Genomic DNA, 17,913 nt, shown 5'->3' on the forward strand with positions numbered 1-17,913 from the left:
ACACTGATTGGGAGCCAGTGTAGGGATTGGAGGAGAGGGTTGTCAGACACTGAATGGAGACCAGTGTAGGGATTGGAGGAGAGGGTTGGCGGACACTGAATGGGAGCCAGTGTAGGGATTGGAGGAGAGGGATGGTGGACACTGAATGGAGACCAGTGTAGGGATTGGAGGAGAGGGATGGTGGACACTGAATGTAGACCAGTGTAGGGATTGGAGGAGAGGGGTGGTAGACACTGATTGGGAGCCAGTGTAGGGATTGGAGGAGAGGGTTGGCAGACACTGAATGGAGACCAGTGTAGGGATTGGAGGCGAGGGTTGGCAGACACTGAATGGAGACCAGTGTAGGGATTGAAGGAGAGGGTTGGTGGACACTGATTGGAGACCAGTGTAGGGATTGGAGGAGAGGGTTGGCAGGCAATGAATGGAGACCAGTGTAGGGATTGGAGGAGAGGGGTGGTGGACACTGATTGGGAGCCAGTGTAGGGATTGGAGGAGAGGGTGGACGGACAGTGATTGGGAGCCAGTGTAGGGATTAGAGGAGAGGGTTGGCAGACACTGAATGGAGACCAGTGTAGGGATTTTAGAAGAGGGTTGGCAGGCACTGAATTGAGACCAGTGTAGGGATTAGAGGAGAGGGATGACAGACACTGAATAGAGACCAGTGTAGGGATTTGAGGAGAGGGATGGCAGACACTGAATAGAGACCAGTGTAGGGATTGGAGGAGAGGGTTGGCAGACACTGAATGGAGACCAGTGTAGGGTTTGGAGGAGAGGGATGGCGGACACTGAATGGAGACCAGTGTAAGGATTGGAGGAGAGGGTTGACAGACACTGAATGGAGACCAGTGTAGGGATTGGAGGAGAGGGATGGCAGACACTGAATGGAGACCAGTGTAGGGATTGGAGGAGAGGGTTGGTGGACACTGATTGGGAGCCAGTGTAGGGATTGGAGGAGACGGATGGCAGACACTGAATGGAGACCAGTGTAGGGATTGGAGGAGAGGGATGGCAGACACTGAATGGAGACCAGTGTAGGGATTGGAGGAGAGGGTTGGCAGACACTGAATGGAGACCAGTGTAGGGATTGGAGGAGAGGGATGGCAGACACTGAATGGAGACCAGTGTAGGGATTAGAGGAGAGGGTTGGCAGACACTGAATGGAGACCAGTGTAGGGATTGGAGGAGAGGGATGGCGGACACTGAATGGAGACCAGTGTAAGGATTGGAGGAGAGGGTTGGCAGACACTGAATGGAGACCAGTGTAGGGATTGGAGGAGAGGGATGGCAGACACTGAATGGAGACCAGTGTAGGGATTGGAGGAGAGGGTTGGTGGACACTGATTGGGAGCCAGTGTAGGGATTGGAGGAGAGGGATGGCAGACACTGAATGGAGACCAGTGTAGGGATTGGAGGAGAGGGATGGCAGACACTGAATGGAGACCAGTGTAGGGATTGGAGGAGAGGGTTGGCAGACACTGAATGGAGACCAGTGTAGGGATTGGAGGAGAGGGATGGCAGACACTGAATGGAGACCAGTGTAGGGATTAGAGGAGAGGGTTGGCAGACACTGAATGGAGACCAGTGTAGGGATTGGAGGAGAGGGATGGCGGACACTGAATGGAGACCAGTTTAGGGATTAGAGGAGAGGGTTGGTGGACACTGAATGGAGACCAGTGTAGGGATTGAAGGAGAGGGTTGGCGGACGCTGAATGGAGACCAGTGTAGGGATTGGAGGAGAGGGTTGGCAGACGCTGAGCGATTGGTAAGGTAGATAAGTCTGGTAGCAGCATTCATGATAGACTGAAGAGGGGAGGAGTCTATGGAGAGGTAAGCCAATGAGAAGGGAGTTGTAATAGTCATGACGAGAGATAACGAGGGAGTGAATGAGGAGTTTGGTGGTTTCATTTGATAAAAAGGGGTGAATTTTAGAGATGTTATGAAGGTGAATTCTACAAACTTTTGACAATGATTGGACTTGAGGCTGAAATGACAAGTCAGAGTCTAGGATTACACCGAGTACCCTGATGTGAGGGGAGGGACTGATGGCTGCATTGGTGATTTTGATGGAAAATTCATGGTGGGGGGCGGGGGCGGGGGAGAATATTAATAGCTCAGTTTTAGAGAGATTTAGTTGAAGGAAGTGGTGTGACATCCAGGCTGATATGTCAGTAATGGAGAGGAGACTGAAGGAGTGAGGTGAGGAGTAGACAGATAGATTTGGGTGTCATCGGCGTATAAGTGGTACTGGAAGCCGTGGGCGGTTATCAAGTGACCGGGGTAGGAGGTGTAGATAGGGAAGAGAAGGGGTCCAAGAACAGAGTCTTGGGGGACCCCCACAGAAAGGGGCAATGGAGAGGAGGAGACAGAGTTGTAGGTGACACTGAAGGAACGCTGTGATAGATAGAGAACCAGGATAGAGCAGAATCTCGGAGGCCAAGGGAATGGAGTTTATTGAGAAGGAGCGGGTGGTCAACAGTATCAAAGGCCGCAGAGAGGACAAGTAGTAGGAGTATGGAGTACTGGCTGTTTGTTTTAGCAGTTAGTAAATCGTTAGTGAGTTTTAGTAAGGCGGTTTCCGTAGAGTGCTGCGAGCGAAAGCCAGACTGTAAGGGGTCAAGAAGGTTATTTTCACTGAGGTAGGAGCTAAGACGGTGGTAGACTAAGCGTTCTAGAAGTTTAGAGGTGAATGGGAGCAATGAAATGGGTCTTAAGTTGTTCAGGTTGGTGGGGTCCAGTGAGGGCTTTTTAAGTATGGGAGTGATCTGCACATGTTTTAGAGGGGAGGGGAAGATGCCACTAGAGAGGGAGAGATTGAAGATGTGGGTGAGGGAGCATAGGATAGAAGAAGAGGGTGACCGTAGTAGTTGCGAGGGAACAGGATCCAAGGGGACAATTGGTTAGGTGGGCATCTGAGAAGTTTTGGAACCTCTTCAGTAGTAGTTCAAAAGAGGAGAGTGTTGAATGTGGTGTTAGGCAAGGTATGATGGGTGGGAAGATGTACGCACAGTGGAGGTGTCCTCACGAATTGCATCAATCTTGTCTTTGAAGTGATTGGCAATCTCTTGGGCAGTGAGTGAGTTAGTGGGTAGAGGGGGGGTGGGGGACGAAGCAGAGAGTTAAAGGTTGAGAAGAGCCGACGGGGACAGGATGACAAAGTATTAATAAGAGAGACAAAGTAGGCTTGTTTGGCAGCATGGAGGTAGGAATTGTGATTTAGAAGGGCAGATTTATATAGGGTAAAGTCTTGCAGACATTTGGTTTTACACCACAGTCATTCAAGAGCACGGCAATGTCTCTTGAGATTTCTAGTGTTGTCAGTTTGCCAGGGTTGTAACAGTCGGGGCCTGATTCTGCGTGTGGTTAGAGGAGCAAGTGCATCTTGTGTTGATGAGAGTGAACTGTTGTAGACAGAGGTGGTCAGGACAGGACAGGACAGGGGAGAGATTATGTTATATAGGTGGTCAGTAGTAGAATAGAGAAGAGAAGGGTTAAAGTGACGAAGGTTCCTACAAGTAATTGTTTGCTGCTTGGAGGGATGGGTGGTTGGAGGCAAGGATACAGTGAAACTGATGAGGTTGTGATCAGAGAGAGGAAAGGGGGTGTTGGTGAGGTTGCCAAGATTGCAGAGATGGGAGAATACAAGGTCAAGGGTATTACCATTGGAGAGAGTGGAAGTATGTGTCCATTGGGTTAGGTCAAAAGATGAGGTTAAGTCGAGAAGTTTAGCTGTAGTTGAGCTGTTAACATAGACAGGAATGTTGAAGTCACCAAGAATGATCGTGGATATTTCAGAGGAGAGAAAGTAGGGTAGCCAGGCAGCAAAGTCATCAATAAAGTGCGATACCGGTCCTGGAGGCCTATAAATTGCTGCAATTCTCAGAGAAATGGGAGAAAACAGACGAATACAATACATCTCGAAAGAAGAGATGGATAGAGAGGGAGGGATAGGAAGGACTTGGAAGGTGCTTTGTGGGGATAGAAGGAATACAACTCCCCACCTCCTTTCTGTCTGTTGGGTCTGGAGGAGTGAGTCCAATGGAGGCCACCATGGGAGAGGGCAGCAGGAGAAGCTGAGTCAAAATTTTGAAGCCAGGTTTCCGTTATGGCGAGTATGTTCAAGCCATGAGTGATGAAGAGGTCATGTACAGATGTAAGCTTGTTACAGATAGAGCGGGCGTTCCAAGGGGGACATGAGATAGGTGGGCTGCTTTGAGGAAGCAGGGGGATAGAAATTAAACTGAGTGGATTGCGGTGGTTGCCAGAGGGGGAGGGGTATTGGAGATGTGGCTTGCAGTTGGAAAATGGTGGACCAGGATTGGGAGAAATGTCACCTGAGACTAGGAGAAAGAGGAGGGCAAGGAAGGCAAGATGGGAGTGGGATGTGCATAAGCGCACGTGTCTAGTGGCCCTGGTGTTTATGCCAGCATGTGGGTGCAGCAAATGCAGGAGATGATGGGTGCAGTAGTAGGGAGAGGGTAGGAGTGAGGGTGATATGTGCATGCTGCAGGGTAGAGAGGAGGGGTAGAGTAAGGATAATTTGAGGATAGAAGACACCGATGTGAGAAGGAAGAGAAGGAGGAGCATGTTAGTGGACAGAGTGGGAATCTGACTTGATATAAAATAAATGTCAGATGCTGGTTTGCTTGCCGTCTTGCAGAGTGGAGCAAAGTTCTTGTTGTATCTTCATCCAGCTTTAGGTAAACTGTGGCGGAGAAACTGCGCATCACTCATGACAGAGCCATTCAGGAAAGAGCCATGGTGTCTGCCCCACCCCATAGACTGCTTTAAATTTACAGGGAGACTGAGCAGGAATGCGTTTCTCTATTGGTCATTATTGGGTCTGATTTGAGACACCTGAATATGGGAGAGGAGGTGGCCAATACCAGACCAGACACAGGCTAGGGTCGTAAATCTTATTACCTCTCTTCATCACTCAAGCCAAATGGGGTTGGGAATCAATCACCAGTAATGTTGCTAATGCAGTGTGGTTCTTATATAGCTAGCGTGAAATATAGAAGTTTAAAAATATGGAAGCAGAAGACATTTACCAAAAATGATACAGCAATGTCAGATAGTTCAGCAGAGTTCTTGTACTAGGTATGAAATCTGGCACAGAGCGGCCGCACTTCATATATGGTGGGCAGTCCGCAAACGGTTAAATAGTCAGTTTGGACCAGCTGCAGTGTGCTGTACTGTATATCACAGAAGTAAGTACACCCCTCAGTCACATTTGTGTAAATCTTTTCTTCTATCTTTTCATGTGACAACACTGAAGAAATGACACTTGTCTACAATGTAAAGTAGTGAGTGTACAGCTTGTATAACAGTGTAAATTTGCTGTCCCCTCAAAATAACTCAACACACAGCCATTAATGTCTAAACCGCTGGCAACAAAAGTCAGTACACCCCTAAGTGAAAATCTCCAAATTGGGGCCCAAAGTGTCAATATTTTGTGTGGCCTCCATTATTTTCCAGCACTGCCTTAACCCTCTTGGGCATGGAGGTCACCAGAGCTTCACAGGTTGTCACTGGAGTCCTCTTCCCCTCCTCCATGATGACATCACAGAGCTGGTGGATGTTAGAGACCTTGCGCTCCTCCACCTTCCGTTTGAGGATGTCCCACAGATGATCAATAGGGTTTAGGTCTGGAGACATGCTTGGCCAGTCCATCACCTTTACCCTCAGCTTCTTTAGCAAGGCAGTGGTGGTCTTGGAGGTGTGTTTGGGGTGGTTATCATGTTGGAATACTGCCCTGCGGCCCAGTCTCTGAAGGGAGGAGATCATGCTCTGCTTTAGTATGTCACAGTACATGTTGGCATTCATGGTTCCCTCAATGATCTGTAGCCCCCCAGTGCCGGCAGCACTCATGCAGCCCCAGACCATGACACTCCCACCACCATGCTTGACTGTAGACAAGACACACTTGTCTTTGTCCTCCTCACCTGGTTGCCCCCACACACGCTTGTCACCATCTGAACCAAATACGTTTATCTTGGTCTCATCAGACCACAGGACATGGTTCAAGTAATCCATGTCCTTAGCAGGGCCGGACTGGCCTACCGGGATACCAGGATATTTCCCGGTAGGCTGGCTGCATTTAGTACCGCTGAGGCCGCTTTTGCCTCGGAGTTTGGCTGGCTGGCTGCCTGTGTCTTCTTCTTCTTCTTCTTCTCTCTCTCTCTCTCTCTCTCTCTTCTCTCTCTCTCTCTTCTCTCTCTCTCTCTTCTCTCTCTCTCTCTTCTCTCTCTCTCTCTCTCTCTTCTCTCCTTCTTCTCTCTCTCTCTCTCTCTCTCTCTCTCTCTCTCTTCTCTCCTTCTTCTCTCTCTCTCTCTCTCTTCTCTCTCTCATATCCAGTAAGAACTATTTTTACTCTGACTACAATTTTTTTTTTTAAGTAATTATGACAGTCAGAAAAGAAATGTAGACGTTGCTGTGGTCAAGACTATATAGTTTACAGCACAGCTGCTTACAATGTGCGGTGGTCAGGAGTATTTAGGAGAGCACAATCATCAGAATTTGATGATCTAAGCCTGTATTCAAGAGATTCCCCTTTCTGTTCTGGGACAACCTTTTATGAGACAGTAACTAAAGGAAAATCTGCAGCAAGTGTGTCCAAACCAGGCAATGAGGTCCATAATATTGTTACATGCAGGCAAGGGATATTCATTTTTATCTTTTATCATCAAGAACTGTTGTACCCATCGATTACAGCCACTGTACCCAATAAACGCAGCCACTGTGCCCATAAATTCCCGCCACTGTGCCCATCAAACACAGCCACTGTGCCCATCAAACACAGCCACTGTGCCCATCAAGCGCAGCCACTGTACCCATAAATTGCCACCACTGTGCCCATCAAACACAGCCACTGTGCCCATCAAACGCAGTCACTGTACCTATAAATTGCCACCACTGTGCCCATTAAACGCAGCCACTGTGCCCATCAAACACAGCCACTGTGCCCATCAAACGCAGCCACTGTACCCATAAATTGCCACCACTGTGCCATCAAACGCAGCCACTGTACCCGTCAATTGCAGCCACTGTGCCCATTAAACACAGCCACTGTGCCATCAAGCGCCACCACTGTGCCCATCAAGCGCCACCACTGTGCCCATTAAATGCTGCCACTGTGCCCATCAAACGCAGCCACTGTAACCATCATTTGCCGCCAGTTTGCCCCATCAATTGCCACCAGTTTGCCCATCAAATCCTGCCAGTGTCCCCCCCCCCGCTCGGCACTTACCTGTCTCAGGTCAGCGCGTTGCTCCGCGCACCCTGCGATAGGCATCCAATCACAGCGCCTGTCGCTTCAGCCAATCAGGTGACAGGTACCCAGACCCAGTGCACCTGATTGGCTGAGAGGCGGGTCAGTGTTAGGGAAGCGATTTATTTGATTTATTAACACACCACTGTGTAAGCAGCGAACACACAGCAGTGTATATTTATATATAAAGCCCTATGTGCTTTTATATGTGTCTTATCTATATATAATGCACTCTTTAAATGTGCTTTAAAATGCATGGTTTTCCATTTTATGAACAAGAAAATAATGACGTTATGCTGTTGGGCTGGTATAATAATGCTATGGGGCTGGTATGACATTTTTTCCAGGGCTGGTTTTCATACTCAGTCCGGCCCTGGTCCTTAGTCTGCTTGTCTTCAGAAAACTGTTTGTGGACTTTCTTGTACATCATCTTTAGAAGAGGCTTCCTTCTGGGATGACAGCCATGCAGACCAATTTGATGCAGTGTGCGGCGTATGGTCTGAGCACTGACAGGCTGACCCCCCACCCCTACAACCTCTGCAGCAATGCTGGCAGCAATCATACGTCTATTTCCCAAAGACAACCTCTGGATATGACGCTGAGCACGTGACCACAACTTCTTTGGTGGACCATGGTGAGGCCTGTTCTGAGTGGAACCTGTCCTGTTATACCGCTGTATGGTCTTGGCCACCGTGCTGCAGCTCAGTTTCAGGGTCTTGGCAATCTTCTTATAGCCTAGGCCATCTTTATGTAGAGCAACAATTCTTTTTTTCAGATCCTCAGAGAGTTCTTTGCCATGAGGTGCCATGTTGTACTTCCAGTGACCAGTATGAGAGAGTGAGAGCGATAACGCCAAATTTAACACACCTGCTCTCCGTTCACACCTGAGACCTTGTAATACTAACGAGTCACATGACACCGGGGAGGGAAAATGGCTAATTGGGCCCAATTTGGAGATTTTCACTTAGGGGTGTACTGACTTTTGTTGCCAGCGGTTTAGACATTAATGGCTGTGTGTTGAGTTATTTTGAGGGGACGGCAAATTTACACTGTTATACAAGCTGTACACTCACTACTTTACATTGTAGACAAGTGTCATTTCTTCAGTGTTGTCACATGAAAAGACAGAAGAAAAGATTTACAAACATGTCACTGAGAGGTGTACTTACTTTTGTCAGATACTGTACATTGGTCTCTCATCTGTATCTTGCCCCTGGAACACACACATCACTCCGCTGGGATTCTCAGTGTTTAATGACTCTGCAAATCCCTATGGTGGGAATGTGATTCCTGTAGCTGGGAGTGAGAGCTGTGAGTGCTGAGCCCATACATTGCACTGACAGGCTGCAGTGATCACAGCTGATTGGTTACTATGGGCTCCTCTGCCTCATAACTAATCTGTACAATCATTAAATCAATCTGTGGCATATCTGAGAGCGGAATGTATAGAGCTACGATTATAAAGTAAATGTAAAACCCGAACACTAAATATCATTAAAAAAACATCACCATTTTTATTTTCTATAATGTCCTGTTTTATTTATTTTTTTCATCTGTTTTTGCTATAAATGCTGCTGATCTCCTGCGTCTCTTTTTCATGCAGTTTATCTCCCCGTGTACTTTGGTCTCAGCTGAACATCATTTCTCCAGACATCGGGAAGCCAATCCTGAGCAATGTGTGTGAAGGGATCCCCTCCAGACCCCCTTATACTGTACCTTGGTGGTCTCACAGGGGCTCAGCTCCCGGGGAAGGTGTTCTAATGTCTCAATCTGTCTCAGTTTCTTCCGCAATCTCCTGAGTTCTGTGCAATTCATCATGACACTGCGAGAGCAATACAAACCTAATGAGGAAAGAAAAGGAAAGCGGGCGCAAGGGAGGTAAGAACATTCCAATGTCCCCACTATAATCTATGACTGAGCCCAGGAGCTGACACTCTAATGTCCCCACTATAGTCTATGACTGAGCCCAGGAGCTGACACTCTAATGTTCCCACTATAGTCTATGACTGAGCCCAGGAGCTGACACTCTAATGTCCCCACTATAGTCTATGACTGGGCCCAGGAGCTGACACTCTAATGTTCCCACTATAGTCTATGACTGAGCCCAGGAGCTGACACTCTAATGTTCCCACTATAGTCTATGACTGAGCCCAGGAGCTGACACTCAAATGTCCCCACTATAGTCTATGACTGGGCCCAGGAGCTGACACTCTAATGTTCCCACTATAGTCTATGACTGAGCCCAGGAGCTGACACTCTAATGTTCCCACTATAGTCTATGACTGAGCCCAGGAGCTGACACTCTAATGTCCCCACTATAGTCTATGACTGGGCCCAGGAGCTGACACTCTAATGTTCCCACTATAGTCTATGACTGAGCCCAGGAGCTGACACTCTAATGTTCCCACTATAGTCTATGACTGAGCCCAGGAGCTGACACTCTAATGTCCCCACTATAGTCTATGACTGGGCCCAGGAGCTGACACTCTAATGTCCCCACTGCAGTCTATGACTGAGCCCAGGAGCTGACACTCCAATGTCCCCTCTATAGTCTATGGCTGAGCCCGGGAGCTGACACTCTAATGTCCCCACTATAGTCTATGACTTGGCCCAGGAGCTGACACTCTGATGTCCCCATTATAGTCTATGACTTGGCCCAGGAGCTGACACTCTAATGTACACACTATAGTCTATGGCTGAGCCCAGGAGCTGACACTCCAATGTCTCCACTATAGTCTATGACTGAGCCCAGGAGCTTACACTCCAATGGCCCCACTATAGTCTATGACTGAGCCCAGGAGCTGACACTCCAATGTCCCCACTATAGTCTATGGCTGATCCCAGGAGCTGACACTCTAATGTCCCCTCTATAGTCTTTGAATGAGCCCAGGAGCTGACACTCTAATGTCCCCACTATAGTCTTTGGCTGAGCCCAGGAGCTGACACTCCAATGTCCCCACTATAGTCTATGACTGAGCCCAGGAGCTGACACTCTAATGTCCCCACTGCAGTCTATGACTGAGCCCAGGAGCTGACACTCCAATGTCCCCTCTATAGTCTATGGCTGAGCCCGGGAGCTGACACTCTAATGTCCCCACTATAGTCTATGGCTGATCCCAGGAGCTGACACTCTAATGTCCCCACTATAGTCTTTGAATGAGCCCAGGAGCTGACACTCTAATGTCCCCACTATAGTCTTTGGCTGAGCCCAGGAGCTGACACTCCAATGTCCCCACTATAGTCTATGACTGAGCCCAGGAGCTGACACTCTAATGTCCCCACTGCAGTCTATGACTGAGCCCAGGAGCTGACACTCCAATGTCCCCTCTATAGTCTATGGCTGAGCCCGGGAGCTGACACTCTAATGTCCCCACTATAGTCTATGACTGAGCCCAGGAGCTGACACTCTAATGTCCCTACTATAGTCTATGACTGAGCCCAGGAGCTGACACTCTAATGTCCCCACTATAGTCTTTGACTGAGCCCAGGAGCTGACACTCTAATGTCCCCACTATAGTCTATGACTGGGCCCAGGAGCTGACACGTCCCCACTATAGTCTATGACTGAGCCCAGGAGCTGACACTCCAATGGCCCCACTATAGTCTATGACTGAGCCCAGGAGCTGACACTCCAATGGACCCACTATAGTCTATGATTGAGCCCAGGAGCTGAAACTCCAATGACCCCACTATAGTCTATGACTGGGCCCAGGAGCTGACACTCTAATGCCCTCACTATTGTCTATGGCTGAGCCCAGGAGCTGACACTCTAATGTCCCCACTATAGTCTATGACTGGGCCCAGGAGCTGAAACTCCAATGGACCCACTATAGTCTATGACTGAGCCCAGGAGCTGACACTCCAATGACCCCACTATAGTCTATGATTGAGCCCAGGAGCTGAAACTCCAATGGACCCACTATAGTCTATGACTGGGCCCAGGAGCTAACACTCCAATGACCCCACTATAGTCTATGATTGAGCCCAGGAGCTGAAACTCCAATGGACCCACTATAGTCTATGACTGAGCCCAGGAGCTGACACTCCAATGACCCCACTATAGTCTATGATTGAGCCCAGGAGCTGAAACTCCAATGGACCCACTATAGTCTATGACTGAGCCCAGGAGCTGACACTCTAATGTCCCCACTATAGTCTATGACTGGGCCCAGGAGCTGAAACTCCAATGGACCCACTATAGTCTATGACTGAGCCCAGGAGCTGACACTCTAATGTCCCCACTATAGTCTATGATTGAGCCCAGGAGCTGAAACTCCAATGGACCCACTATAGTCTATGACTGGGCCCAGGAGCTGAAACTCCAATGGACCCACTATAGTCTATGACTGGGCCCAGGAGCTAACACTCCAATGTCCCCACTATAGTCTATGACTGAGCCCAGGAGCTGACACTCCAATGGACCCACTATAGTCTATGATTGAGCCCAGGAGCTGACACTCCAATGTCCCCACTATAGTCTATGACTGAGCCCAGGAGCTGACACTCCAATGGACCCACTATAGTCTATGACTGGGCCCAGGAGCTAACACTCCAATGTCCCCACTATAGTCTATGACTGGGCCCAGGAGCTGAAACTCCAATGGACCCACTATAGTCTATGACTGGGCCCAGGAGCTAACACTCCAATGTCCCCACTATAGTCTATGACTGAGCCCAGGAGCTGACACTCCAATGGACCCACTATAGTCTATGATTGAGCCCAGGAGCTGACACTCCAATGTCCCCACTATAGTCTATGACTGAGCCCAGGAGCTGACACTCCAATGTCCCCACTATAGTCTATGACTGAACCCAGGAGCTGACACTCTAATGTCCCCACTATAGTCTATGACTGAGCCCAGGAGCTGACACTCTAATGTCCCCACTATAGGCTATGACTGAGCCCAGGAGCTGACACTCTAATGTCCCCACTATAGTCTATGATTGAGCCCAGGAGCTGACACTCTAATGTCCCCACTATAATCTATGGCTGAGCCTAGGAGCTGACACTCTAATGTCCCCTCTATAATCTATGGCTGAGCCCAGGAGCTGACACTCTAGTCTATGACTGGGCCCAGGAGCTGACACGTCCCCACTATAGTCTATGACTGGGCCCAGGAGCTGACACTCCAATGTCCCCACTATAGTCTATGGCTGAGCACAGGAGCTGACACTCTAATGTCCCCACTATAGTATATGACTGAGCCCAGGAGCTGACACTCCAATGTCCCCATTATAGTCTATGACTGAGCCCGGGAGCTGACACTCTAATGTCCCCATTATAGTCTATGACTGGGCCCAGGGGCTGACACTCCAATGTCCCCACTATAGTCTATGACTGAGCCCAGGAGCTGACACTCCAATGTCCTCATTATAGTCTATGACTGGGCCCAGGAGCTGACACTCCAATGGACCCACTATAGTCTATGGCTGAGCCCAGGAGCTGACACTCTAATGGCCCCACTATAGTCTATAACTGAGCCCAGGAGCTGACACTCCAATGGCCCCACTATAGTCTATAACTGAGCCCAGGAGCTGACACTCTAATGTCCCCACTATAGTCTATGACTGGGCCCAGGAGCTGACACTCTAGTGTTCCCACTATAGTATATGACTGAGCCCAGGAGCTGACACTCTAATGTCCTCACTATAGTCTATGGCTGAGCCCAGGAGCTGACACTCTAATGTCCTCACTATTGTCTATGACTGAGCCCAGGAGCTGACACTCTAATGTCCCCACTATAGTCTATGGCTGAGCCCAGGAGCTGACACTCTAATGTCCCCACTATAGTCTATGACTGGGCCCAGGAGGTGACACTCTAATGTTCCCACTATAGTATATGACTGGGCCCAGGAGCTGACACTCTAATGTCCCCACTATAGTCTATGACTGAGCCTGGGAGCTGACACTCTAATGTCCCCACTATAGTCTATGGATGAGCCCAGGAGCTGACACTCTAATGTCCCCACTATAGTCTATGGCTGAGCCCAGGAGCTGACACTCTAATGTCCCCACTATAGTCTATGGCTGAGCCCAGGAGCTGACACTCTAATGTCCCCACTATAGTCTATGGCTGAGCCCAGGAGCTGACACTCTAATGTCCCCACTGCAGTCTATGGCTGAGCCCAGGAGATGACACTCTTATGTCCCCACTATAGTCTATGGCTGAGCCCAGGAGCTGACACTCCAATGTCCCCACTGTAGTCTATGACTGGGCCCAGGAGCTGACACTCTAATGTCCCCACTATAGTCTATGGCTGAGCCCAGGAGCTGATACTCTAATGTCCCCACTATAGTCTATGATTGAGCCCAGGAACTGACACTCTAATGTCCCCACTATAGTCTATGATTGAGCCCAGGAACTGACACTCTAATGTCCCCACTATAGTCTATGGCTGAGCCCAGGAGGTGACACTCTAATGTCCTCAGTATAGTCTATGACTGAGCCCAGGAGCTGACACTCTAATGTCCCCATTATAATCTATGGCTGAGCCCAGGAGCTGACACTCCAATGTCCCCTCTATAGTCTATGACTGGGCCCAGGAGGTGACACTCTAATGTCCTCAGTATAGTCTATGACTGAGCCCAGGAGCTGACACTCCAATGTCCCCACTATAGTCTATGGCTGAGCCCAGGAGCTGACACTCTAATGTCCCCACTATAGTCTTTGACTGGGCTCAGGAGCTGACACTCTAATGTCCCCACTGCAGTCTATGGCTGAGCCCAGGAGCTGACACTCTAATGTCCCCACTATAGTCTATGACTGAGCCCAGGAGCTGACACTCCAATGTCCCCACTATAGTCTATGACTGAGCCCAGGAGCTGACACTCTAATGTCCCCACTATAGACTATGGCTGAGCCCAGGAGCTGACACTCCAATGTCCCCACTATAGTCTATGACTGAGCCCAGGAGCTGACACTCTAATGTCCCCACTATAGTCTATGACTGAGCCCAGGAGCTGACACTCCAATGGCCCCACTATAGTCTATGACTGAGCCCAGGAGCTGACACTCCAATGTCCCCACTATAGTCTATGACTGAGCCCAGGAGCTGACACTCTAATGTCTTCACTATAGTCTATGACTGAGCCCAGGAGCTGACACTCTAATGTCTTCACTATAGTCTATGACTGAGCCCAGGAGCTGACACTCTAATGTCCCCACTATAGTCTATGAATGAGCCCAGGAGGTGACACTCCAATGTCCCCTCTATAGTCTATGGCTGAGCCCAGGAGCTGACACTCTAATGTCCCCACTATAGTCTATGGCTGAGCTCAGGAGCTGACACTCTAATGTCCCCACTATAGTCTATGGCTGAGCCCAGGAGCTGACACTCTAATGTCCCCACTATAGTCTATGGCTGAGCTCAGGAGCTGACACTCTAATGTCCCCACTCTAGTCTATGACTGGGCCCAGGAGCTGACACTCTGATGTCCCCACTATAGTCTTTGGCTGAGCCCAGGAGGTGACACTCTAATGTCCCCAGTATAGTCTATGGCTAAGCCAAGGAGCTGACACTCCAATGTCCCCAGTATACACTATGACTGAGCCCAGGAGCTGACACTCTAATGTCCCCACTGCAGTCTATGACTGAGCCCAGGAGCTGACACTCCAATGGCCCCACTATAGTCTATGACTGAGCCCAGGAGCTGACACTCTAATGTCCCCACTATAGTCTATGACTGAGCCCTGGAGCTGACACTCTAATGTCTTCACTATAGTCTATGACTGAGCCCAGGAGCTGACACTCTAATGTCCCCACTATAGTCTATGACTGAGCCCAGGAGCTGACACTCCAATGTCCCCAGTATAGACTATGACTGAGCCCAGGAGCTGACACTCTAATGTCCCCACTGCAGTCTATGACTGAGCCCAGGAGCTGACACTCCAATGGCCCCACTATAGTCTATGACTGAGCCCAGGAGCTGACACTCTAATGTCCCCACTATAGTCTATGACTGAGCCCTGGAGCTGACACTCCAATGTCCCCAGTACAGTCTATGGCTGAGCCCAGGAGCTGACACTCTAATGTCCCCACTATAGTCTATGGCTGAGCCCAGGAGCTGACACTCTAATGTCCCCACTATAGTCTATGACTGAGCCCAGGAGCTGACACTCTAATGTCCCCACTATAGTCTATGACTGAGCCCAGGAGCTGACACTCTAATGTCCCCACTATAGTCTATGACTGAGCCCAGGAGCTGACACTCTAATGTCCCCACTATAGTCTATGACTGAGCCCAGGAGCTGACACTCTAATGTCCCCACTATAGTCTATGACTGGGCCCTGAAGCTGACACTCTAATGTCCCCACTATAGTCTATGACTGAGCCCAGGAGCTGACACTCTAATGTCCCCACTATAGTCTATGACTGAGCCCAGGAGCTGACACTCTAATGTCCCCACTATAGTCTATGACTGGGCCCTGAAGCTGACACTCTAATGTCCCCACTATAGTCTATGACTGAGCCCAGGAGCTGACACTCTAATGTCCCCACTATAGTCTATGACTGAGCCCAGGAGCTGACACTCTAATGTCCCCACTATAGTCTATGACTGAGCCCAGGAGCTGACACTCTAATGTCCCCACTATAGTCTATGACTGAGCCCAGGAGCTGACACTCTAATGTCCCCACTATAGTCTATGACTGGGCCCTGAAGCTGACACTCTAATGTCCCCACTATAGTCTATGACTGAGCCCAGGAGCTGACACTCTAATGTCCCCACTATAGTCTATGACTGAGCCCAGGAGCTGACACTCTAATGTCCCCACTATAGTCTATGACTGAGCCCAGGAGCTGACACTCTAATGTCCCCACTATAGTCTATGACTGAGCCCAGGAGCTGACACTCTAATGTCCCCACTATAGTCTATGACTGAGCCCAGGAGCTGACACTCTAATGTCCCCACTATAGTCTATGACTGAGCCCAGGAGCTGACACTCTAATGTCCCCACTATAGTCTATGACTGAGCCCAGGAGCTGACACTCTAATGTCCCCTCTATAGTCTATGACTGAGCCCAGGAGCTGACACTCTAATGTCCCCATTATAGTCTATGGCTGAGCTCAGGAGCTGACACTCTAATGTCCCCACTCTAGTCTATGACTGTGCCCAGGAGCTGACACTCCAATGTCCCCACTATAGTCTATGACTGAGCCCAGGAGCTGACACTCTAATGTCCCCTCTATAGTCTATGACTGAGCCCAGGAGCTGACACTCCAATGTCCCCACTATAGTCTATGACTGAGCCGAGGAGCTGACACTCTAATGTCCCCTCTATAGTCTATGACTGTGCCCAGGAGCTGACACTCTAATGTCCCCACTATAGTCTATGGCTAAGCCAAGGAGCTGACACTCCAATGTCCCCACTATAGTCTATGACTGAGCCCAGGAGCTGACACTCTAATGTCCCCACTGCAGTCTATGACTGAGCCCAGGAGCTGACACTCCAATGGCCCCACTATAGTCTATGACTGAGCCCAGGAGCTGACACTCTAATGTCTTCACTATAGTCTATGACTGAGCCCAGGAGCTGACACTCTGATGTCCCCACTATAGTCTATGACTGAGCCCTGGAGCTGACACTCTAATGTCCCCACTATAGTCTATGACTGAGCCCAGGAGCTGACACTCTAATGTCCCCACTATAGTCTATGACTGAGCCCAGGAGCTGACACTCTAATGTCCCCACTATAGTCTATGACTGAGCCCAGGAGCTGACACTCTAATGTCCCCACTATAGTCTATGACTGAGCCCAGGAGCTGACACTCTAATGTCCCCACTATAGTCTATGACTGGGCCCTGAAGCTGACACTCTAATGTCCCCACTATAGTCTATGACTGGGCCCTGAAGCTGACACTCTAATATCCCCACTATAGTCTATGGCTGAGCCCGGGAGCTGACACTCCAATGTCCCTTCTATAGTCTATGACTGAGCCCAGGAGCTGACACTCCAATGTCCCCACTATAGTCTATGACTGAGCCCAGGAGCTGACACTCTAATGTCCCCACTATAGTCTTTGGCTGAGCCCAGGAGCTGACACTCTAATGTCACCACTATAGTCTATGACTGAGCCCAGGAGCTGACACTCTAGTCTATGACTGAGCCCAGGAGCTGACACTCTAATGTCCCCACTATAGTCTATGACTGAGCCCAGGAGCTGACACTCCAATGTCCCCAGTACAGTCTATGACTGAGCCCAGGAGCTGACACTCCAATGTCCCCACTATAGTCTATGATTGAGCCCAGGAGCTGACACTCTAATGTCCCCACTATAGTCTATGACTGAGCCCAGGAGCTGACACTCTAATGTCCCCACTATAGTCTATGGCTGAGCCCGGGAGCTGACACTCCAATGTCCCCACTACAGTCTATGACTGAGCCCAGGAGCTGACACTCTAATGTCCCCATTATAGTCTATGACTGGGCCCAGGAGCTGACACTCCAATGTCCCCACTATAGCCTATGACTGAGCCCAGGAGCTGACACTCTAATGTCCCCATTAAAGTCTATGACTGGGCCCAGGGGCTGACACTCCAATGTCCCCACTATAGTCTATGACTGGGCCCAGGAGCTGACACTCTAATGTCCCCAGTATAGTCTATGACTGAGCCCAGGAGCTGACACTCTAATGTCCCC

At 49.5% G+C, this 17,913-nt stretch overlaps 1 protein-coding gene across 2 annotated transcripts in view; it reads left to right on the top strand.

Annotated features, from left to right (window-relative positions):
- Positions 1-17,913, top strand: part of LOC141124028 (uncharacterized) — a 231,564-nt gene that overhangs the window by 199,574 nt on the left and 14,077 nt on the right. For both annotated transcript variants that reach the window (XM_073612105.1, XM_073612104.1), the window contains one exon: positions 8,871-9,145. In XM_073612105.1, the coding sequence (XP_073468206.1) occupies positions 9,112-9,145 (34 nt within the window). In that variant the 5' untranslated portion in view covers positions 8,871-9,111. The remainder of the gene's footprint in view (positions 1-8,870; positions 9,146-17,913) is intronic.

The sequence above is a fragment of the Aquarana catesbeiana genome, unplaced genomic scaffold, assembly GCF_042186555.1.
Source record: "Aquarana catesbeiana isolate 2022-GZ unplaced genomic scaffold, ASM4218655v1 unanchor96, whole genome shotgun sequence".
NCBI lineage: Eukaryota > Metazoa > Chordata > Amphibia > Anura > Ranidae > Aquarana > Aquarana catesbeiana.